Source organism: Lithobates pipiens, unplaced genomic scaffold, assembly GCF_037356315.1.
Source record: "Lithobates pipiens isolate NorthernLeopardFrog02 unplaced genomic scaffold, aLitPip1_a1.2 Scaffold_19, whole genome shotgun sequence".
Lineage (NCBI taxonomy): Eukaryota > Metazoa > Chordata > Amphibia > Anura > Ranidae > Lithobates > Lithobates pipiens.
The window spans coordinates 481,793,079-481,814,602 of NW_027507764.1; the positions used below are offsets into that span (position 1 = coordinate 481,793,079).

Consider the following 21,524-nt stretch of genomic DNA (forward strand, 5'->3'; position numbering starts at 1 on the left):
CACCTGCTGTGTACGTCCCCCGGTGTCCTCTTCTCCACGGAGTCTGGCAGATTGATAGGATAGGATATATAGGATAGATTGACAGCAGCGCAGCCACTGGCTCGCGCTACTGTCAATCACATCCATTGACGCGGCCCTCTGTGTCTATGGACGCAGCGTGTATGACAGGGAGCACACCCGCAAGCAAACCCCCTCGGGATAGAGCGTCCCAGATGTGGGTTAGCTATTGCAGGGAGGAGCCAAGACGGCCTCCAAGGGACCCCAGAACAGGAGGATTGGGGCCACTCTGTGCAAAACGAACTGCACAGTGGAGGCAATTATAACATGTTTGTTATTAAAAAAAATAAAAAAAAAAATAAAAAAAAACAAACCAATACAAACCCTTTAACCGCTTCCCACCCGCCCTATGGCCGATTGACGGCCTTAGAGCGGGCGGCTTCCTTCGCCTGGCCGTCCCTGAACGGCCTGGTGTTTACTTCCGCAATGCGCGCCGCCGGGGGCGCGCATCGTGGAAGTATTGTATTTGCCGTGTCTCCCGGAGACAGGCAAATACAGATCGCCATGAACGGCCAATCATAGCGGCCATTCACAGCGCGATCGCAGCTGCCAATGGGAGATGATCTCATATGTAAACATATGAGATCATCTCCCATTGCCGTGTCTCTCCCTCCTCACACAGAGACAGCGTGTGAGGAGGGAGAGCGATCTAAGTGTCAGCCCCAGTGCAGCCCCAGTGCCAGTCTCAGCCTCAGTGCCTGTCTCAGCCCCAGTGCCTGTCTCAGCCCCAGTGCCAGCCTCAGCCCCAGTGCCAGCCTCAGCCCCAGTGCCAGTCTCAGCCCCAGTGCCTGTGTCAGCCCAGTGCCTGTGTCAGCCCCAGTGCCAGTGTCAGCCCCAGTGCCATCTGTCAGCCCCAGTGCCATCTGTCAGACCAGTGCCATCTGTCAGCCCAGTGCCATCTGCCAGTAGTGCCAGTGCCGCCAGTGCCACCTGCCAGCGCCTGCCGTCAGCCCCAGTGCCGTCAGCCCCAGTGCCGTCAGCCCCAGTGCCGTCATCCCGTGCCGCCCGCCAGTGCCGCCCGTCAGCCCCAGTGCCGCCCGTCAGCCCCAGTGCCGTCCGTCAGCCCCAGTGCCGTCCGTCAGCCCCAGTGCCGTCAGTGCCGTCAGCCCCAGTGCCGTCAGCGCCAGTGCCGTCAGCCCCAGTGCCACCTGCCAGCACCAGTGCCACCTGCCAGTGCCATCCATCAGCCCCAGTGCCGTCAGCCCCAGTGCCGTCAGCCCCAGTGCCGTCAGTGCCGCCAGTGCCAGTGCCACCTGCCAGTGCCACCTGCCAGCGCCAGTGCCACCTGCCAGCGCCAGTGCCATCCGTCAGTGCCATCCGTCAGCCCCAGTGCCAGTGCCGCCAGTGCCACCTGCCAGTGCCACCACCAGTGCCACCAGTGCCAGTGCCGCCAGTGCCACTTGCTAGTGCCACCTGCCAGTGCCACCTGCCAGTGCCACCTGCCAGCGCCAGTGCCACCTGCCAGCGCCAGTGCCATCCGTCAGCCCCAGTGCCGTCAGCCCCAGTGCCGCCAGCCCCAGTGCCAGCCCCAGTGCCAGTGCCACGTGCCAGTGCCACGTGCCAGTGCCACCTGCCAGCGCCAGTGCCACCTGCCAGTGCCACCTGCCAGCGCCAGTGCCACCTGCCAGCGCCAGTGCCACCTGCCAGCACCAGTGCCATCCGTCAGCCCCAGTGCCGCCAGCCCCAGTGCCACCTGCCAGCGCCATCTGCCAGCCGCAGTGCCATCTGCCAGCCCCATTTGCCAGAGCAATTAGCCAGAGCAAATAGCCAGCACCATCTGCCAGTGCCAGCCCCAGTGCCAGCCCCAGCCCCATCTGCCCGCCCCATCTGCCAGCCCCATCTGCCAGCCCCATCTGCCTCCAGTGCCATCTGCCTCCAGTGCCATCTGTCAGTGCCACGTGTCGTCAGTGCCACGTAGGGTCACTTTGTGGGCATTTCCATTGTCCTGGTGCTCCAGGGCCTTCAAAACGGTAATAGGTGGTTGAGAAATAAGATTTGTAATTTATGCTCCTAGAACGCCTGATGGTGCTATTTCAATATTGGGCCTCTGTATGTGGTCAGGCTGTGTAAAAGTCTCACACATTTGGTATCGTTATACTCAGGAGGAGTAGTAGAACGTATTTTGGGGTGTCATTTTTGCTATGTACATGCTATGTGTTGGAAATATCTTATAAATGGACAACTTTGCGTAAAAAAAAATGCGTTTTCATTTTTTTCCACATTTTCCCAAAACTTCTGAAAAAAAAATGAACCATTCAAACGACTCATTATGCCTCATAGATTATACGTTGGGGTGTTAGCTTTCCAAAATGGGGTCACTTTGTGGGCATTTCCATTGTCCTGGTGCTCCAGGGCCTTCAAAACTGTAATAGGTGGTTGAGAAATAAGATGTGTAATTTATGCTCCTAGAACGCCTGATGGTGCTATTTCAATATTGGGCCTCTGTATGTGGTCAGGCTGTGTAAAAGTCTCACACATTTGGTATCATAATACTCAGAAGGAGTAGCAGAACGTATTTTGGGGTGTCATTTGTGGTATACACATGCCATGTGAGAGAAATAACCTATTACATTGAAAATTTTGTGAGAAAAAAAAAAAAAAATCTTCATTTTGCAAAGAATTGTGGGAAAAAGATGACAACATCAAAAACCTCACCATGCATCTTAGTAAATACCTTGGAATGTCTACTTTCAAAAAAGGGGTCATTTGGGGGGTATTTGTACTTTCCTGACTTATTCGGGTCGCAAGAAATGAGATAGGCCACCAGTACATCAGGTGTGATCAATTTTGTGCGATTCGCACCACAGCTTGTAGACTCTCTAACTTTCACAAAGACCAAATAATATCCACTAATTTGGGTTATTTTTACCAAAGATATGTAGCAGTATAAATTGTGGCCAAAATTTATGAAAAAAAAATTATAATTTGCAAAATTTTATCACAGAAACAAAGAAATATGCGTTTTTTTTCAAAATTTTCGGTCTTTTTTCATTTATAGCGCAAAAAATAAAAACCCCAGAGGTGATCAAATACCACCAAAAGAAAGCTCTATTTGTGGGAAAAAAAGGACACAAAATTCATTTGGGTACAGTGTTGCATGACTGAGTAATTGTCATTCAAAGTGTGAGAGCACCAAAAGCTGAAAATTGGTCTGGGCAGGAAGGGTGTTTAAGTGTCCAGTAAGCAAGTGGTTAATTTGAATTTTTTTTATAACAGAAACAAACAAAAAATTTTCCTGAATTTTCAGTCTTTTTTCATTTATAGCACAAAAAATAAAAAACCCAGCGGTGATTAAATGCCACCAAAGGAAATCTCTATTTGTGTGAAAAAAAGGACAAACATTTCATATGGGTACAGTGTTGAATGACTGCGTATTTGTCATTCAAACTGTGAGAGCGCTGAAAGCTTAAAATTGGTCTGGTTAGGAAGGGGGTTTAAGTGCCCAGTTGTCAAGTGGTTAAACAAATCCTCCTACATAAGTTGTATCTGTTTCTCTGCAGCCATCTGTCTTTCATATCCATTCAAAGTGCAGAATTTACACATGATCTCTCAGAGCTCATTTACACTTGCTTCCACTTCAACACACAATAAAGCACCTACCACTTCAACATGCTTTTTTGATGCTTCAGTAATGCTTCAGTGATGCTTTTTTGAAGCTTTAACCTCCCTAGCAGTAATCCCGAGTGTGGCTCGGGGGGAATTTTCATTACCAAAAGCGGTAACCCCAAGCCACAATCGGGATTGTATCGGAGTATCCTGGTACAGGTTACTTACCTTGTCCCCAGGATCCTGCGATGTCCCCCCGCTGTGTCCTCCGCCGGATCCTCCGCCCAGTGTATTACTGTTCTGGGCTCCGTTCCCTGCGAGCATCACGATGCATGGGGGTGGAGCCCGGCAGTAAATGAAAAAAGTACAAAACACATACACACACATAATACACTGTAATCTGTAAGAATACATTACTGTATAAAATAATTTCACATCCATTTTGTCCCTAGTGCTTTGTCCAGTGCCCTGCCTGCACTTTTATATTATATATCCTGTTCTTTCTGCCTGGAAACTCGAGAATGTCCATGGCATCCAAAAAGTGTCCCCTTAAGCCAAAAGCAATTTTAGACAAGCTAGAAAACAGCGATAGTGAATTAAAATCACTTGCAGAATTGAATGATAGTGATTCGTGGGGAAATTCACCATCAGACACTGAAAAAGATGACAGCGACAATTGTGCGACTGAGCAAATTTCAGTGTTTTTTTTTTATTATTTAAATAATTATTTATAGGTCATTATTTATTATGTTATAATTTACGATTTTGTGTTTAAAACTTTGTCATACCCGGGATGTCTACTAGACTCTTGTTTGGACAGATTTAAGTGAGTTATTACTAAGAATTACAGGCCTACAATATAAAATGCCAAATATCTATGCAAAACAATGTACCGCTTTAAGATTCAAAAATCTGACAATCATACCACCAGGGAGCTTAATGGAGCTTTGCAAATGTCCTGTGTGTGTGCTGTTTTTCTATTTGTTTTAAAGGGGCCCAGTAGAACCCTGTTCAGCAGATTCCCAGCTCATTGGTACCCTCGTTCAGCAGATTCCCAGCTCATTGGTACCCTCGTTCAGCAGATTCCCAGCTCATTGGTACCCTCGTTCAGCAGAGTCCCTGCTCATTGGTACCCTTGTTCAGCAGATTCCCAGCTCATTGGTACCCTCGTTCAGCAGATTCCCAGCTCATTGGTAACTCCAGCTCTTCTGACCTGCTGGCATCCCCTGCCCAGTAGTAATTTCCAACTCTCTGTAGTAACTTCAAACCTCTGGTTTGCCAATCCTCCCTCTCTCTGGTCCCCGTTCACCTCCCACTATATTACTCCCATGCTGTGCACCACATGCGACATTGCTAATTTCTCGTGCTCTGGTTCCCCAGCTCTGCCGCTCAGTCCTCTCTCTCCTGTCCCCGCTTACCTTCTGCTATAGCGTTCCAATGTTGCACACCACAGGTGTCGTGACATTTGTCATAGACACTTCCAGAATATATACACATGAACCGGAAGTGACTGCTGATGATGTCTGGTATCCTGGGATATCTCATACCTAGCTGAATAAAAGCCTCTCAAACGCCGCAGGTGCCGCAAGCGAGCGTTGTCATAGACTTCTATGGAGGCTTTGGAGACGCTTTCAAGCACCAAGAAAGCGTCGTGAGGTATAATTTTTTAAGCAAAACGCAACGTGTAATCAGGACTGTAACGTAACAATTGTATTTAGTGATAGGTGCTTTGATTGGCATTCAAAGTGCTTTAAATTTTGAAGCTAGTCTAAACAAGCCCATAAGGCCCCTTTCACACTGGGGCGGTGCGGGCGTCGGCAGTAAAGCGCCGCTATTTTTAAAGGCGGTATGCGGCTGCTAGCAGGGAGGTTTTAACCCCCGCTAGCGGCCGAAAAAGGGTTAAAATCGCCCGCAAAGCGCTGCTGCAGCGGCACTATGCCGGCGGTATAGCCGCGCTGCCCCATTGATTTTAATGGGTAGGAGCGGTTTAAGAGCGGTAAATACACCGCTCCTTCACCGCTCCAAAGATGCGGCTAGCAGGACTTTTTTCAATGTCCTGCCAGCGCACAGCTCCAGTGTGAAAGCCCTCTGGCTTTCACACTGGAGTGAAAGGGGCCGGTTTTTTCAGGTGCTACACAGGCGCTATTTTTAGCGCTGTAATGCCTGAAAACCGCCCCAGTGTGAAAGGGGCCTAATGCTCTTGATTGAAACAAGTACACTAGAGCACTAGAGCTTGCAGAACTATAAGTCCCATCTTGCCTCTGCCTTTGCTTGTAACTGTCAGCCTTGCAGTGTCTCATGGGACTTGTAGTTTGGCAATAGCTGGAGAGCCATTAGTTGGACACCTGTGTACTAGACCAGAGGTCTCCAAACTATGGCCCTCCAGTTGTTCAGGAACTATAATTCCCACCATGCCTAGTCATGTCTGAGAATGTAAGAGTTTTACAATGCCACATGGGATGTGTAATTCCACAACCGCTGGAGGGCCGTAGTTTGGAGATCCCTGCACTAGAAGGATATGCTTTGTTCATATTTCATGTGTCAGGTTTACAACCACTTTAAATTACATATTTGGTATAATAGGTATACATGGGAAGTTTTTAACGGGATTTTTGGCGGTGCTTAAATCATGAATAATATTGAGAATCAATTAAAATTTAACACATTTTATTTATACAAAGTTAAAAACATTTTTTTTTACTTAAATGTATAAATAAAATTTGTTATATTTTAATTGATTCTCGATATTATTCATGATTTAAGCACCGCCAAAAATCCAGTTCAAAACTTCCCATGTATATCCATCTTATTCAGGGATGTTGGTGCCTATGTTAATGCTAAAAAAATATTTGGTATAATATTTTTAGATTTTTTAAAAAAATTCTATCTATAAATAATCTATGGTAAATGCAGCCCCCATATTAACTACAGAAAAACAGTTATTGTACATTATGTGCTCATTGTGTTAAACATTCCCTGGCACCACGTTATCTGTATAATAAATGATAAAAGCAGTGAATATTCCGCTTGTTGTTGCCATAGCAAACCCATACAAGTCGACTGATTTATTTTTCACCTTTCTAATGGTTACAATTTTGAAATTTGCTAATAAAAGATATTTCACAGCTTGTTTTTCAATGAGTGTTAACTAACAACAGGCTGTAATATTTTTATATTGAGATGAAGGTCTCTTTAGAGGTAAATCAGCCCCTTATATAATTATCCTATCTCAGCACACATCCCTTCCTGGGCTAGACTAGTGATGTTAGGTTGTTGGGCAACATGCTGCAATGACTGCTAGGCATGCACGTTTCCCTTTCCCACCAAATGGGGTTAATTTCTAAGAAGACCTGCATGTTTTTTTGTTGGCAAACCTACAGCTACTGCTGCCTAGCTGATTTGTCATGAGCTTCCTGATATCTTAGCAGGCCAGCAGGCCACACCACTGACCAGGCCCTCCCTATTTTTTGCAGAGGGGATGCCAGGCACAATCTTCTTGCCTGATAACACACTTTGGTTGACTTTCACCCTTTTAACCCTTTTTATTCTGAAATAGCATTCTTTTAGATTAGGGGCCTCCAAACTTTCTAAACAAAGGGCCATTTTATTATCTTTCAGACTTTAGAAGGGCTCAACCATGGCCACTGGGATTAGAAAATGCCCTGGACTTGGTAACAATGCTCCATCAACTAGTGTCAGTGAGAGGAATAGTGCCCCATCATTGGTGTGAGAGTAAGAGGAATCGTGCCCCATCATTGGTGTCAGTGAGAGGAATTATGCCCCACTGTTAATGTCAGTGGGAGGAATAGTTCCCCCGGATAAAGGCAAGCAAAGGGCTGCATCTGGCTCCCGGGCCGCAGTTTTGGAGACCATCATATTAAATCTAAAAAACCCAAAATCCTGCATGTTGCTTCCTTCCACAACCATTGCAGCAATCTTGGCAGATCCTTGTCATGTGGCATAAGGTGGGGGTCCCCAACCACCGGGCAGTGGCCTCTCTGCAGCAGGCCAGTGAGCGGGCGGAGGACAGCGAGTAAAAATATAATATCATCTCTCACTACCCGCAGCAGTTCTGCCCTCACTATGCAGCTGCAGGCAGCAAAGTGATTACATCATCTCTCACTACCCGTCCTCACTCTGGGAGCCATGTGCTGAAAAGCTGGGGAGAGACTGCCAGATCTGCTGTCACTGTTGCCTGCCAGCAAATTACCTTTACATTTAAAAAGTGACAAACTGCATCTAGTATTTTTTAGTGGCAGACAACAGTGGGAAGCTTCAGCTAGTGGCAGGATAGTGACATTCCGCATCTGGTGGCAGGTGACGTGTCAAGTGACAATCCGCATCTGGTGGTAGGCAACATGGCTAATGATGTGGCAAGTGACAATCCACATCTAGTGGCATGTGACAAGCTGCATCTGGTGACAAGTGACAAGCTGCATCTGGTGGCAGGCGACGGGGCAAGTGACAATCCGCATCTGGTGGCAAGTGAAAAGCTGCATCTAGTGGCAGGCAACTTGGCAAGTGACAATCCACATCTGGTGGCAAGTGACAAGCTGCATCTGGTAGCAAGTGACAAGCTGCATCTTGTGGCAGGCAAGTGACAAGCTGCATCTGGTGGCAAGTGACAAGCTGCATCTGGTGGCAGGCGATGTGACAAGTGACAAGCTTCATCTGGTGGCAAGTGACAAGCTGCATCTTGTGGCAGGCAACTTGGCAAGCGACATTCCACATGTGGTGGCAAGTGACAAACTGCATCTAGTGGAAGGTGACGTGGCCAGAGACAAGCTGCATCTGGTGGCAGGCAACGTGGCAAGTGGCAAGCTGTATCTGGTGGCGGGTGATGGTGGCAAGTGACACGCTCTGGGCTCCCACTGATTCTGCATTATGATGAGTTGAACTATTTAATTTCATTTTATATTACATTGTAATAATAAAAATATTGCCATTGCCCTGACAAATTGCCTGTGAACCCCCCCCCCCCCCCTCCAATTCCGCAGGGGCTGTAGTTTATTGTGTCAGTTTACAATGCGGTGCACATACATGGAATTAAATACTATAATGGTATCACTTGAAACCATTTATACTATTACTAGCAGGGCATATGTGCAATTTCTAGCATGTTTCTAAGCACTGGATTCATTTTAGCATATTTCACTTTCTAGATATCACATTTAAAAAAAAAATACAATGCTAATTTATAGAAGATAGCAAATCATGCTTAATCATCAATTTCATCCTCATTTCTCAATTAAATTTCTAATTTAGCACAATATTCCTAAGTATCCCGTATAATAATAAGTAGATGGAGCCATTTGTGCCCTCACTAGCACAGAATGGATCATTGTGGTAAGGAGACAGAAGTCATTACTTGTGTTTGCAGGAGGCGGAGTTCCCTCTCTTTCTCCTTCACACTCCCAATGGTGTTGTGCAGCTCATGAAGAATGCTCTTGTGTTGCTCTTCTTTATATGTGAAATCTTGTGTGGAAACATCTGTCAGTTTCTTTACTTGTGTTGTATCTTCCACCAGAACCGTCTTCTCTCTCATGTTGTTATCTAAACGGAATAAAGACAATTCATCTGCAAGTACCTTCTCAGCAACGCCAAACATTGATTCTGACCATTTTTATTAGACGACAAACATCCGGGACTTGTGAATAATTAATAATGGCGCAGCATGTTGGGTATTGCATAAACTTGGGACAAATGTGAGAAAAAAACTTCAGAAGGCAGAGAGTGATTTCTATTAACCTAAAGCGAAAAGTTGGCTTTCTATGTACCCAAAGATATCAGATGTAGGCTACGTAATCTAGAGCAGGCATCCTTGGAGAACATTTAGGCTGGGTTCACACAATCTTTGGATGCGTCTCACAGCAGGGGTCCGGTGCGTCCACATTCACTGTTTCAGGTTCAAGTTCAGCCCCAACGTTTGGCTGAACTCGGACCTGAAACGGACCACAAGAAACGGACCACAAATTCGCACTGGAGCCGCAGCGGAGATATGTGAAGCGGTGATGTGTCAAATGCTGCCCCCCATCAGATAGTGTCCGCCCTGTACTGCGCTTGCGCAGTACGGAGAATAAGGAGACGCCGAAGGTCTCCGAAGATGAACGGCGCCTGCACCGTGAGTCCAGGTTCAAGCCCCACCATCCAAGTGGAGATAGAGTTAGAATAAAAAATAGCCGAGCAAAGCGAGGCCGTGCCCGAAGGGTGGCGAGCGGTCCTGTTACCATGTGCTACCGTATGTCCACTTGGATGGTGGGGCTTGAGAGCTCCAGAGAAGACAACCCCCATCCAATTTGCAATAGTATGAGCTTGACCCCTGTAAACTCGTGTAACGCATTTAGGCACGTCAAGCACTTGGGCATAACTAATTTAATTGGCCAGGTTCAAGGTCTCCCTACCTCTAGACCCGAGAGCTTTTCTGTTGGCTGTTTTGGAAGAACATGACTGGGAATTACATACTAGAGAAGTCATTCACAGAGTTTTATTCCAGGCCCGGAAACTGATTATGTTTCATTGGAAGTCGGAGAGTTCCCCCAACGACCAGGGAATGGATTCACAATATAGGGGAGGTATTGCGTATGGAGAAACTTGTGTAGCAACATAGGGGAAGTCCACTTAACCGGTAGCCGACCAGCCGTCGCAGTTATACTGCGTCAGCTTGGCACGGCTGAGCAAATCGCCGTAGGTGTACGACAGCTCTTTAAGAAGCTATTACAGGCGCAGGCACCCACAGCGTGTCCCCAGAGCCAATGCACGTGCCCCGGGTGCGATGTTTGACGGGCACCTGCGATCGCTCATGACAGAACGAGTACAGGGATGTGTGTGTGTAAACACACACATCCCGGTTCTGCCAGGGGAGAGGAGACAGATCGTGTGTTCCTACTAAGTAGAAACAACGATCTGTCTCCTCCTTTAGATCGCCCCCTAGTGTTAACCCCATACCTGGCAGTGACATTTACACAGTAATCAGTGGCTATTTTTAGCTCTGATCACTGTATAAATGTCAATGGTCCCAAAAAAGTGTTAAAGGTGTCCGATCTGTCTGCCGCAATGTCACAGCCCAGATAAAAATCGCAAATCACCACCATAACAAGTAAAAAATATATATATATATATATTAAAAATTAAATGAATCTATCCCTTATTTTGTAGATACTAGAACTTTTTTGCAAATAAATCAATATACGCTTATTTTGATTTTTTTTTTTTTACCAAAAATATGTAGACTAATACATATCGGCCTGAACTGATGAAGACATTTTTTGGGGGGAGATATTTTTTATAGCAAAAAGTACAAAATATTGTGTTTTTTTCAAAATTGCACCTCTTTTCATGTTTATAGCGCAAAAAATAAAAACTGCAGAGGTGATCAAATACCACCAAAAGAAAGCTCTATTTGTTTGGGCACAACGTTACACAACCATGCAATTGTCAGTTAAAGCGACACAGTGCCGTATCGCAAAAAATGGCCTGGTCAGGAAGGGGGCAAATCCTTCCGGGGCCTGAAATGGTTAAATACAAGAGAATATGGGCACCGTGGTTAGATGTTCCGGGGCTTGCCTCAATGGATCTGATCACGATTAGATTACTCTATGTTAATGTTGTTTAAAGACCAGTATGTTAGAGATGATGCAAAAGTTTTCATATAAATGTCTGACGTTTCTTATTGATATGTCTTTGCGTGCTGTGGATGCATTGCACAGTTCTGTAATGTAATGCTGTTACTGCCTGTATACCAATATTTTCTAATAAAAACGTCTTGTTGGATAAAAAAAAAATTTTTATTGGCCAGAATAATAATATATTCAGGCCATTGAAACAAATTACCACCCAAGCACTAAACAAGCCTAGCACTTAAAGTATAACCAAAGTCAAACCTTTTTTTGTTTTTACGTTTTGGATAGAGTGGAGAGGGATTAGAACACCTGTCAGTTTTAGAGAGTTTTAAAGAGATTCGCCCTCTCTATTTATCCTGTTTACCATAATCATTGAAAATTAAAGTAAAAGTAAATCTCAAATTTTGGGTTGTGCCTAGAAAAGTAATAGAGGAGAAATCTTCCAATGGGGGGTCCCTAAGGAATTCTCTCACTTCCTATTTGGATATGGGACAGGAAGTGAAGAGAAATCCCCGTAATGGGACACAGATAGCAGGGGGAAAAAAAACGACAGGGGTTATAACCCTCCATAGCTCTATCTGAAATGAAAAAAAAGTTTTGCCTATAGTTCTTTAACCACTTACGGACCGCCTGCCGCAGTTTTACATTGGCTGTTTGAAAGAGGATATCGTTGTTATGGCAGCAGCTAGCTGCCATAACCCCAGTATCCTCTTCTTCAGTGGGAGGTCCACTACAAGATAAAAGTGATCTCTGTGGTGGATTCGCCGCAAGATCACTTTTATCAGTGGTGAGAGAGGGGCCTCTCCATCCCGCCGTGATCCGGTGCCCTCCGCCACTTACCAGATCCGCCGGCAGCGGCGGAGGCGATCACAACCTGTCTCCTGTCATGTATGGAGACGAGTGAGGGGAAGATGGCCCCCACCTGTCTCCATACAATTGGGTGGAAGCGATGTCAAAACATCACTTCCACCCACAGCTCTTAAAGGGCCATTTTTTGAAATGACAAATATTTTTTTTTTATTGCATTTTAGTCTAAATATGAGATCTGAGGTCTTTTTGAGCCCAGATCTCTTACTTAAGAGGTCCTGTCATGCTTTTTTCTATTACAAGGGATGTTTACATTCCTTGTAATAGGAATAAAAGTAACAATTAGAAAAAAAAAAGTGAAAAAATAAAGGGTATAATAAATAAGAAAATGTTTTTTTTAAACACGCCCCTTCTTGACAAGCACTCGCATATGAAAACGGTGTTCAAACCACACATTTGAGATATTGCCGCGATTGGTAGAGCGAGAGCAATAATTCTAGCCCTAGACCTCCTCTGTAACTCAAAATGGAGATTTTTAAGGGTAAAAGTTTGTCGCCATTCCACGAGGGGGCACAATTTTGAAGCATGACATGTTGGGTATCAATTTACTCGGCGTAATATTATCTTTCACAATATAAAAAAATTGGGCTAACTTTACTGTTGCCTTAGTCAAAAAAGTGTATTTTTTCCAAATAATTGCACTTGTAAGACCGCTGCGCAAATACAGTGTGACAGAAAGTATTGCAACGACCACCATTTTATTCTCTAGGGTGTTAGAAAAAAAAAATGTATGATGTTAACTAACTGTTAGTTAGTAGAACTAACAGTAGAACTATTAGTTCTACTAATAGTTTTTAACTTGTAAACAACAAATCTCAGAAAGAAGCTCGGTCCTGCCAAAATCCTGCTGCTCCTGGATGCATTGGCTGTGGGTTTTTTTTTCCTGCCTCTAAACTCCTCTAAATGCCTATGTTTTCATGGACCCATAGTCTAACATACAGGGGCATTTAGAGGCAGCCAAAAAATGACAAATGCCCCTAAGAGAGGCAGAAAAAACATCCAGTGGGCATGAGGCCTTACACGGATCAAATCTTGACCGATTCAGCAGGAACCGGCCGAGATTCGAGGTATTAATGGGCAGGCTGAATGTACAAAGTTGATCGATCGATCAACTTGGGAACAACCAGCCTGCTGGATTAGCTCCCGATTATTGCAAGCGGCTGCTATAGCCCCTAGCGAAAATGACTGTCTTTTCCTCCCAGCGGGAGGCCTATAGGAGGCCATGGCATGAACCTCTACTGTAACTTTTAATTGGCACGCTTTTAATGGAAGCTTAATCAACATTTATTTATTTCCTGACAATCGTTACAGAGGATTGTGGGATGAGATTCCCCAGTCTCTGTGATCTCATTGCTGCTTTACCTTCTTTTTTTGGAGGGACACAGTAAGGAATTAGAGAACTTCCTTATTAGGGTAATGAGGGTAACTGGCAATCTCACCCGATAATCTATTGTTAAACAATAGTAGAGGAATCCCCACTGGGAGTGGGGTGCATGTACTCCAGGACAGGAAACCATGGCAGGAGCTGTGTTCCTAGTGCCGTTAGACAGAAGGAGCCTGCTGCTGCTGATAAAGTATGAAACAGCTTTAAATAACAGTTAAGGTTTCAGGAACAGAGAGGAATGGGGAAGTAGGTTAGCTTTAAAACAGGCTTAGTTTCAAACTTTTTAAACACACAAGCAGTTTTCCTCTGTATTTAGAATCTTATTGCAGGAAATAGCACATTTTTTTACCCTGGCCTTATAGAGTTACCCTGGCCTTATAGCCTAAAGCGGTGGCTATGCCACTAATGTCACCCAGATGGCAGGAACAGTGCACACACATAGACCTCTTCTCTGGGGCTTAGCTGCAGGGATTTGAATGAGGTACATCGCCCGCTTCTGTGATGCTGGGAGTGAACCCCTAACAGCTGTTCTGCCTCGGAACAGACAGTTGGGCAGAACAGGTCAACCCTAACTGGGACTTTTTTAGCCAGGCTTCCAGGGGGGGGAAGGTGGAAATGGCCTACAGGAATGCACATTAAACATACCTCTCAACTGTCCCGCAATAGGTGGGACTGTCCCGAGATTCCATTAAAATTCCAGCATCCCACAGACCCAGGCTAAATCTTGCACTGAGCTCCACTAATTCCCATGCTCTGATCTGGCTCCAATTCCCCTGCAGTGCAGCCAGCTTCTCCTTCTATCCATCCAGGGGAATCTACAGTGCCTGTACCCAACAACCACAACCCCCCCCCCCATGCCCTCTGTTCTAATTTCCACCCACCTGTGTACCTACCCTGCTGCTCCGATCCCCCTATGTGCAGGGCCGTTTTAAAGGCAGGGCAAAAGGGGCAGCTGCCCTGGGCCCTGTCATTGTTGTGGGGCCCAAAGCAGCTGCCTCATACTTGCCAACCATCCAGGTTTAAATTCTCTCTTCCCTTGAGGTTTTGGTCCTGTGCTGTGTCTACTAATGCTGCCCAGCTCTGCCCTATTGTTGTGTACAGATGACTCACCTGCAGACCCTATGTTTACATGTAAATTACTGGCATTCATATATAAATAGCGGTTTCATTCATATGTAAATAGTGGCGGCCAGCAGACTTGATATGTACATCACGCCCCCTGAGGTCATATCCACAGTAATCTCTAGCAACCAATCAACAAGCAGAAATCATGTGCTGTAACCTCTAGTAACTAATCAGTGAACCGTAATGTGTGCTGTAACCTCTAGCAACCAGTCAGTGGGGGTTATTTACTAAAAGAAAATCCACTTGATGAAGTGCACTTGAAAGTAAAGTCGCTGTAGATCTGAGGGGGACATACAAGGAAGATTAAAAACAGTATTTTAGCTTGCATATGATTGGATGATAAAATCAGCAGAGCTTCCATTCATTTCAAATCTACTCCTTAGATTTAGAGCTACTGCACTTCCAAGTGCACTAGCAGTGCAAAGTGGATTTGCCTTTCCTATATATACCCCAAGTGAGTGGTAATCATACACTGTTACCTAAGAAAACAATTGCAATAGATGCCTGATCTGATTCAGTAAACTGATTTTGAGTTTCGCTGCTATTTATTGTATGTCTCAGAGCAGGTGCAGATCAAAACTGCATGGGGGGGCCCCAAGAAAAGTTTTGCCCAGGGTCCAATCAGTATTAAAGACAGCCTTGCCTATGTGCTGCATCCCCTCAGGGGCACAGAGGTTCAGGATGTTGTATTTACTGACCCCTTCTTTTACTGAATGAACACAGTGATTGATTGGTACTGAATGCTCCTGTGCTCAACAGAGTTTACCATGCTTCAGTTTGTGAATGAACAGGAAGCCGCTCAGCACAGAGCACTTCCTATTCATTAACTGTCTAGTGCAGCTGGCCTGCAGAGAAAGGGACCAAGGAATCTCTGTCCTTATTCCCTTTCTCTGTCTCAAAAGTGAAGCACCAAATACCCCCAACAAGGCTGTTAAAAAATAAAAAAAATATCAATGAAATAAAATTCTAAAAACTGTAAAAAAAAATGTAATTAATAAGGGTCTCTGAAGAATGATCAGCATTCAGATTGCTCTTCAGAGGGCATTTGACAGGTGGTAAAGACATGTTGTATTGCCTCCTCACTGCCAACTTTAACTTCTTCACCCCCCCCCCCCCCCACACTAGCATGCTGCAACCGTGTGCACTGCACGCAGTTGTGGGGGCACTTGCAGAGAAACTCCATTCACTTGAATGGGTAGCTCTTGAAAGGGGGTATAATTCATGCCATGGCTGTGGGCCGCTTGACTGCGTAGGCTAGTTTCTTAAAAAGGTGAACTGACCTTTTAATGCATTGCATTGGCTTTTATATAAATCTGTGAATCGGAGAAAAAGCATTTTTTACCAAAATGCACATACTTGCTTCTTCTTCTTCTTATACACGATTTATATAGCGCCAACATTTTACACAGCGCTTTACATTGTATAGGGGGTACAACACAATTACAGTACAGTTCAATACAAAAGGTACAGGAGGGCCCTGCTCATAGAGCTTACATTCTAAAGAGAGGGGGTGGTGCTTCTTTATACTATGTACTATGTAGATAAACATACTAAGCATAGAAGCACAAAATCATTAACATACTTTTATATAAACCAATTCTAATTACTCTACTTAACCTCCCTATCCTATACCCACCAGTACTCACCTTACATCAGCAGGCAACCTGCACCAGGAGATACAACGTTCTTTGGGCTAGGCTAAGCTCCGGTCCTGTCCTGAGCCAAGTCCTGCATATGCGTGACAACTCCCTGTAGGTCGCAACTTGGGCTGGTTTGCCCACTAATCAATAAAGTACAAGTGAATATAGCTAAGATGGGGAGGGAAACAAGGGCTGCTAGGATTAAGTTATGTAAATGTAGCACTCTCTTAGGTTGCTAATAGGGTTCAGTATATTAAGTTTTTGCTCCTCTGTAGTCCAGTGGAGCAGGGTTTGATTATTGTTGGTTGTTCTAGATTCTGCTGGCAGCAGGATCGCCTACTTCCCCCTGCATTCCAGTAAGTTCTGGAATACAGTGGGCTGGGAGAGGCAGACCTTGGGCTGAATATTAATACAGCCTCAGCTAATACCTGATTGAAAGAGTGACCAGCAGGGGGCTGGGGTGTGCATAAATAACCTGGCGCTTAGAGCAGAAGAGTCCTTTGCCCTGGTGGAGAGAGACCCAGCCTGGAGGGGCTGTCTGCCCTCCTGGTTTAGCTGCTGAGGCCTGGAGGAGATTGTTTGAGGTCCTATCTCAAGGAGAACTGGAGGCCTATTGCTAAAGTGTGGAGAACAGTCAAGAGGAAGTCTGTCGAGGATCTGGCTTGGAGACTCATGAAGCAGGATCTGGCTGATACTAGAAGAAGGTGTCCATGGATAGTATACAGGGACACAGTAAGTAGAGGTCAGAGAGGGAGAGATCATAGAGAGACTGATGCTGTTTACCTCTTCTTGTAGAGACTGCTCCAGAGGACAGACTCTGGGCTGTTTCCAGTGTGGGATCCCCCCGGAGCTGTATGTTCACATCCTCTGCTCTATAGGCCTATCTGGAGAAGGTTAACTGCTACTACAAAGAGTCCTCTGTTAAAGTTGCACTAGTCCTGGAGTATCCCAAGGCTCACCATATACCCTATCCAAGTTTTCCACAATAAATCGCAAAAAATACACTTTCTATCTGGTTATTTGGTGAAGAGACTTAGAAACTGCTGTGTTTGCATACTGTGATTACCCTGTATGACAACTATAAAGCACCTTTGATAGAAACTGCTGTGTGTCTGGCTGTCCTCCATCCAATAAGGGAATAGAACCTCAGATGATCAAAAACAAAGAAAAAATCCCAGCTCAATTTACCAACCAGCCAACAACTTTGCAAAATATGTGCAAACTAAACCCCTATTTTTAATGTGAACTTTTAGACTGGACAATTTGGTTTGTTGCAAGCTGCCTTGTAAGTTGAGCTGGGAATTTTTCTTTGTTTTTATTTGACATGCGTCGCCGTTCCATGTGCTCCTTCCTGTTATGGCCAGTTATAGGTTGGGACAGTTGCCGTTAGTTTGTACTGTCGGCAGTGGATGTGCGTCCATAGAGGGCGCAGGAGCACCCCCCCCCTCTCCTGCACTGCCCTATCACAAATGGAAAGATTCATGCATTGCATGAATCTATCTATAGTCGCTGCTGCAGCCCCCTATTCAGGTGTCCGGCCCCTTGTCGGGCACTGGGCATCTGAATTACAGTGGCGGGGTTTCTTTGGAGCTGACGGCTCTAATAGGCGTCCTGATTAGAGCCGTGGGCTCTAATAGGCTTCCAAATTGGTAAACAGCGGGCGCAATGCTGTGCGTTCGCTGTTTACATAGTGTTTTGTTAGAGAAGCGAATACATTGCTTCCCTAACACTGACCCGCCTCTCAGCCAATCAAGTTGCCGGGTCTGTGTTACCTGTCATCTTATTGGCTAAAATCACAGGCGCTGTGATTGGATGCCTACCAGGCATCCAATCATTGCAGAAGACAAGAGGAGGAGCGGGCGGGAGAAGACATCGGGGTCGGGATGAAATGGAGGACAGCGCTCGCCGCCTGCTGCTGTCACCTGATGCCCACCCGAGACAAGGCAAGTGCCCAGCGGGGGGCACAGTGGCGGCACTTTGGGCACAGTGGCAGCACTTGGGACACAGTGACAACATTTGGGGCACAGTAGCAGCACTTGGGGCACAGTGGCAACATTTGGGCACAGTGGCAGCATTTAATGGGCACAGTGGCAGCATTTGGGGCACAGTGGCAGCATTTAATGGGCACAATGGCAACATTTGGGGCACAGTGGCAGCATTCAATGGGAACAGTGGCAGCATTTGGGGCACAGTGGCAGCATTTGGGGCACAGTGGCAGCATTTAATGGACACAGTGGCAGCATTTGGGGCACAGTGGCAGCATTTGGGGCACAGTGGCAGCATTTGGGACACAGTGGCAGCGTTTGATGGGCAAAGTGGCAGCGTTTGATGGGCAAAGTGGCAGCGTTTGATGGGCAAAGTGGCTGCGTTTGATAGGCACAGTGGCAGCATTTGATGGGCACAGTGGCAGCGTTTGATGGGCACAGTGAGGTTGCAATTGATGTTTTTTTTTTTTTTCAGTTTGTTTGCGCCCCCCAAAATTTTTGAGCACCAGCCGCCACTGACTGTTGGTAAATTGGTGCCGTTGTGCACTGGACAGCTTTGCTGCTATTGTGCTATTGCTGGGTGTCCAGTGTGCCCCTGTATCTTTAACCACTTTCAGACCGGACCAATTTGCTGGTCAAAGACCAGACCACTTTTTACGATTCGGCACTGCGTCGCTTTAACTGACAATTGCGTGGTCGTGCGACATGGCTCCCAAACAAAATTGACGTCCTTTTTTTCCCACAAATAGAGCTTTCTTTTGGTGGTATTTGATCACCCCTGTGGTTTTTATTTTTTGCGCTATAAACAAAAATAGAGCGACAATTTTGAAAAAAACGCATTATTTTTTACTTTTTGTTATAATAAATATCCCCCAAAAATATATAAAAAAACATTTTTTTCCCTCAGTTTAGGCCGATACGTATTCTTCTACATATTTTTGGTAAAAAAAATCGCAATAAGCGATTATTGATTGGTTTGCGCAAAAGTTATAGCGTTTACAAAATAGGGATAGTTTTCTAGCATTTTTATTAATAATTTTTTATTATTATTTTTTTTACTAGTAATGGCAGCGATCAACGATTTTTATTGTGACTGCGACATTGTGGGGGACCCATCGGACATTTTTGACACATTTTTGGGACCATTGTCATTTATACAGTAATCACTGCTATATAAATGCAGTGATTCCTGTGTAAATGACACTGGCAGTGAAGGGGTCAACCAGTGGGTGGCAGTGTAGGGGTTAAGTGTTCCTAGGGGTGTGTTATTAACTGTGGGGGGGTTTGGCTTTCATTTAGTGAACACTGATCTCTGCTCCAATCACATGGAGCAGAGATCAGCGTCACTAGTTGCTAGGCAGAATGGAGAAATGCTGTTTACAACGGCATTTCTTCATTTGGCCGCTCCGTGAGACGATCGCGGGGATGCCCGCGGCGATCGAGTCCGCGGGTCCCGCGACCGGACTCACGGAGGTCCCGACCAGCGCGGGAGCGTGCCACCGGCGGCGCGCTCCCGATGGCAGGGCGGCAAATTTAAAGGGACGTACATGTACGCCCATTTGCCTGCCCGTGCCAATCTGTCGACGTACATCGTCGTGCGCTGGTCGGCAAGTGGTTAAGGAGGGGTGGGCTCCCTCCAGGCATACCTGCCCTCAATATATCCCTTATTATATACTGTATGTGCTTCTACTATGGAGGCTCTCAAAATTTATAGAGTTAGGACTTCAGATAATACTGGTTTAGCTCTACCCCCGTAAGAGTAGCAAATGTCAGGGTTCCCCACCGCTGCACAGCCAGTCACATAGCATTTCCTTCTTGCATCCAGACACAGAAAACAGTCTTTTGGTTTGTTTTTGTTGTTTTATTAGGGGATAATACCTTGGATGGAGTAGGGATTTCAGGATGCCTAACTTGACAATGACAACAGAACCAGGAACAACTTCCTCCCTATTTACAGCTTCCACTTGTTCCTCCTGTACAAACTCTTGATCCTTTGTACAGCTCTGCTGGGTTCACTTCTTTAGAAACAGTTTTTTTGTTAGCTTAGTAACAGCCTCTTACAGGCTAAGAACTCTCAATCCCTTGAACATGTGGAGTGAACTGCTTCCTGCAAAACCTTCTGCTTCCCTGTAAACACTAATTCCAGCTCTACTCCTCTCAGAAATGCTAGCCCACCTGGCTGCAGCTTCACCAGCCCACCTGGCTGCTTCCTCTTCCCAGTCTTCCTGACTGACACACTAGAGACCCAGGGTAAGGCTGGAGACTTAAGCACACCGTTGTCTTCAAAAGAGACCTGATGCATGTGGCAGTCTCTCCCCTTGTCTGTCCCTGGACGGTGCTGATCTACTCACTCTGTCTCTCTTTACTCCTGCTGCCTCTCTGGAAAGCTTCCTCCCAACCGCCTCCTGTGTTAGGTTCCTTCCAGGCCAGCCCAAGCTCTGGCCCGAGGTAAAACCCCTCCCCGGCAGTTGTCCCTCAAGGGTCACCGACAGACTCCCTCAGCACTATTTCTCCATCTTTCACCCCACTCCCTTCCTAGGATGACCCATGTCAATTTAAGGGCTCCTTAGTCCCCTGCTAGGCCCACTTCCTGGGGATTGGCTAAGTGCCCCTAAATATACAGAACAGCTCCTCCTCACCTTAGCCCACTAGTTCCAGAATGTTCTCCAACTTTGCAGAGCCGGGGGGAAGTACCAGTGGGGTTTCTGTACGAGTCATGCTGGCCTAACCTCTAATAACCCTGACCCAGATTCCATGGCTCAAGCTAAGCCCTGTGCCAGACTATAGTTTTCCTGTACTATCACTAGTAGCATACTAGAGGGTGCTACACTGGGGTGCCTTGTCGTGGCCTCTGCAGCTTACACGTGTATTTGCAAATGTGTGCAAACGAGATCCCTATTTTTAACGTGAACTGTTTGCCCGGGTTCACATATATGCAAATTCGATGCGGGTTTCTCTGCATCCAATTCCCATGGCAGGCGAGTGTGACCAGCTCTCAATGGAGCCAGTTCACACAGGTCTGGGGAGGCCACGGAGCGAATTGCAAAAGGGTCCTGTGCGTGTTTGGGTCCGGTTCAGGTGCAAATTCAGGCAAAAATTCAGATCTGAATCTCACCTGAACCGGTGAACAGACACACACCGGACCCCAGGCACGAACCCACGGCCACACATATGTGAACCCAGTCTTAGACAGAAAAATGTGGTTTGTTGCAGGCTGGCTGGTAAGTTGAGCTGGGAATTTTTCTTTGTTCTTGTTTGATACGCATCGCCCTTCCATGTGCTCCTTGCTGGTAAGACAGTT

The 21,524-nt window shown here is 46.0% G+C and overlaps 1 protein-coding gene across 2 annotated transcripts in view; it reads right to left on the bottom strand.

Annotated features, from left to right (window-relative positions):
• LOC143997346 (uncharacterized) overlaps nt 1–21,524 on the bottom strand; it is a 159,992-nt gene that overhangs the window by 79,635 nt on the left and 58,833 nt on the right. For both annotated transcript variants that reach the window (XM_077492927.1, XM_077492926.1), the window contains one exon: nt 8,972–9,156. In XM_077492927.1, the coding sequence (XP_077349053.1) occupies nt 8,972–9,156 (185 nt within the window). The remainder of the gene's footprint in view (nt 1–8,971; nt 9,157–21,524) is intronic.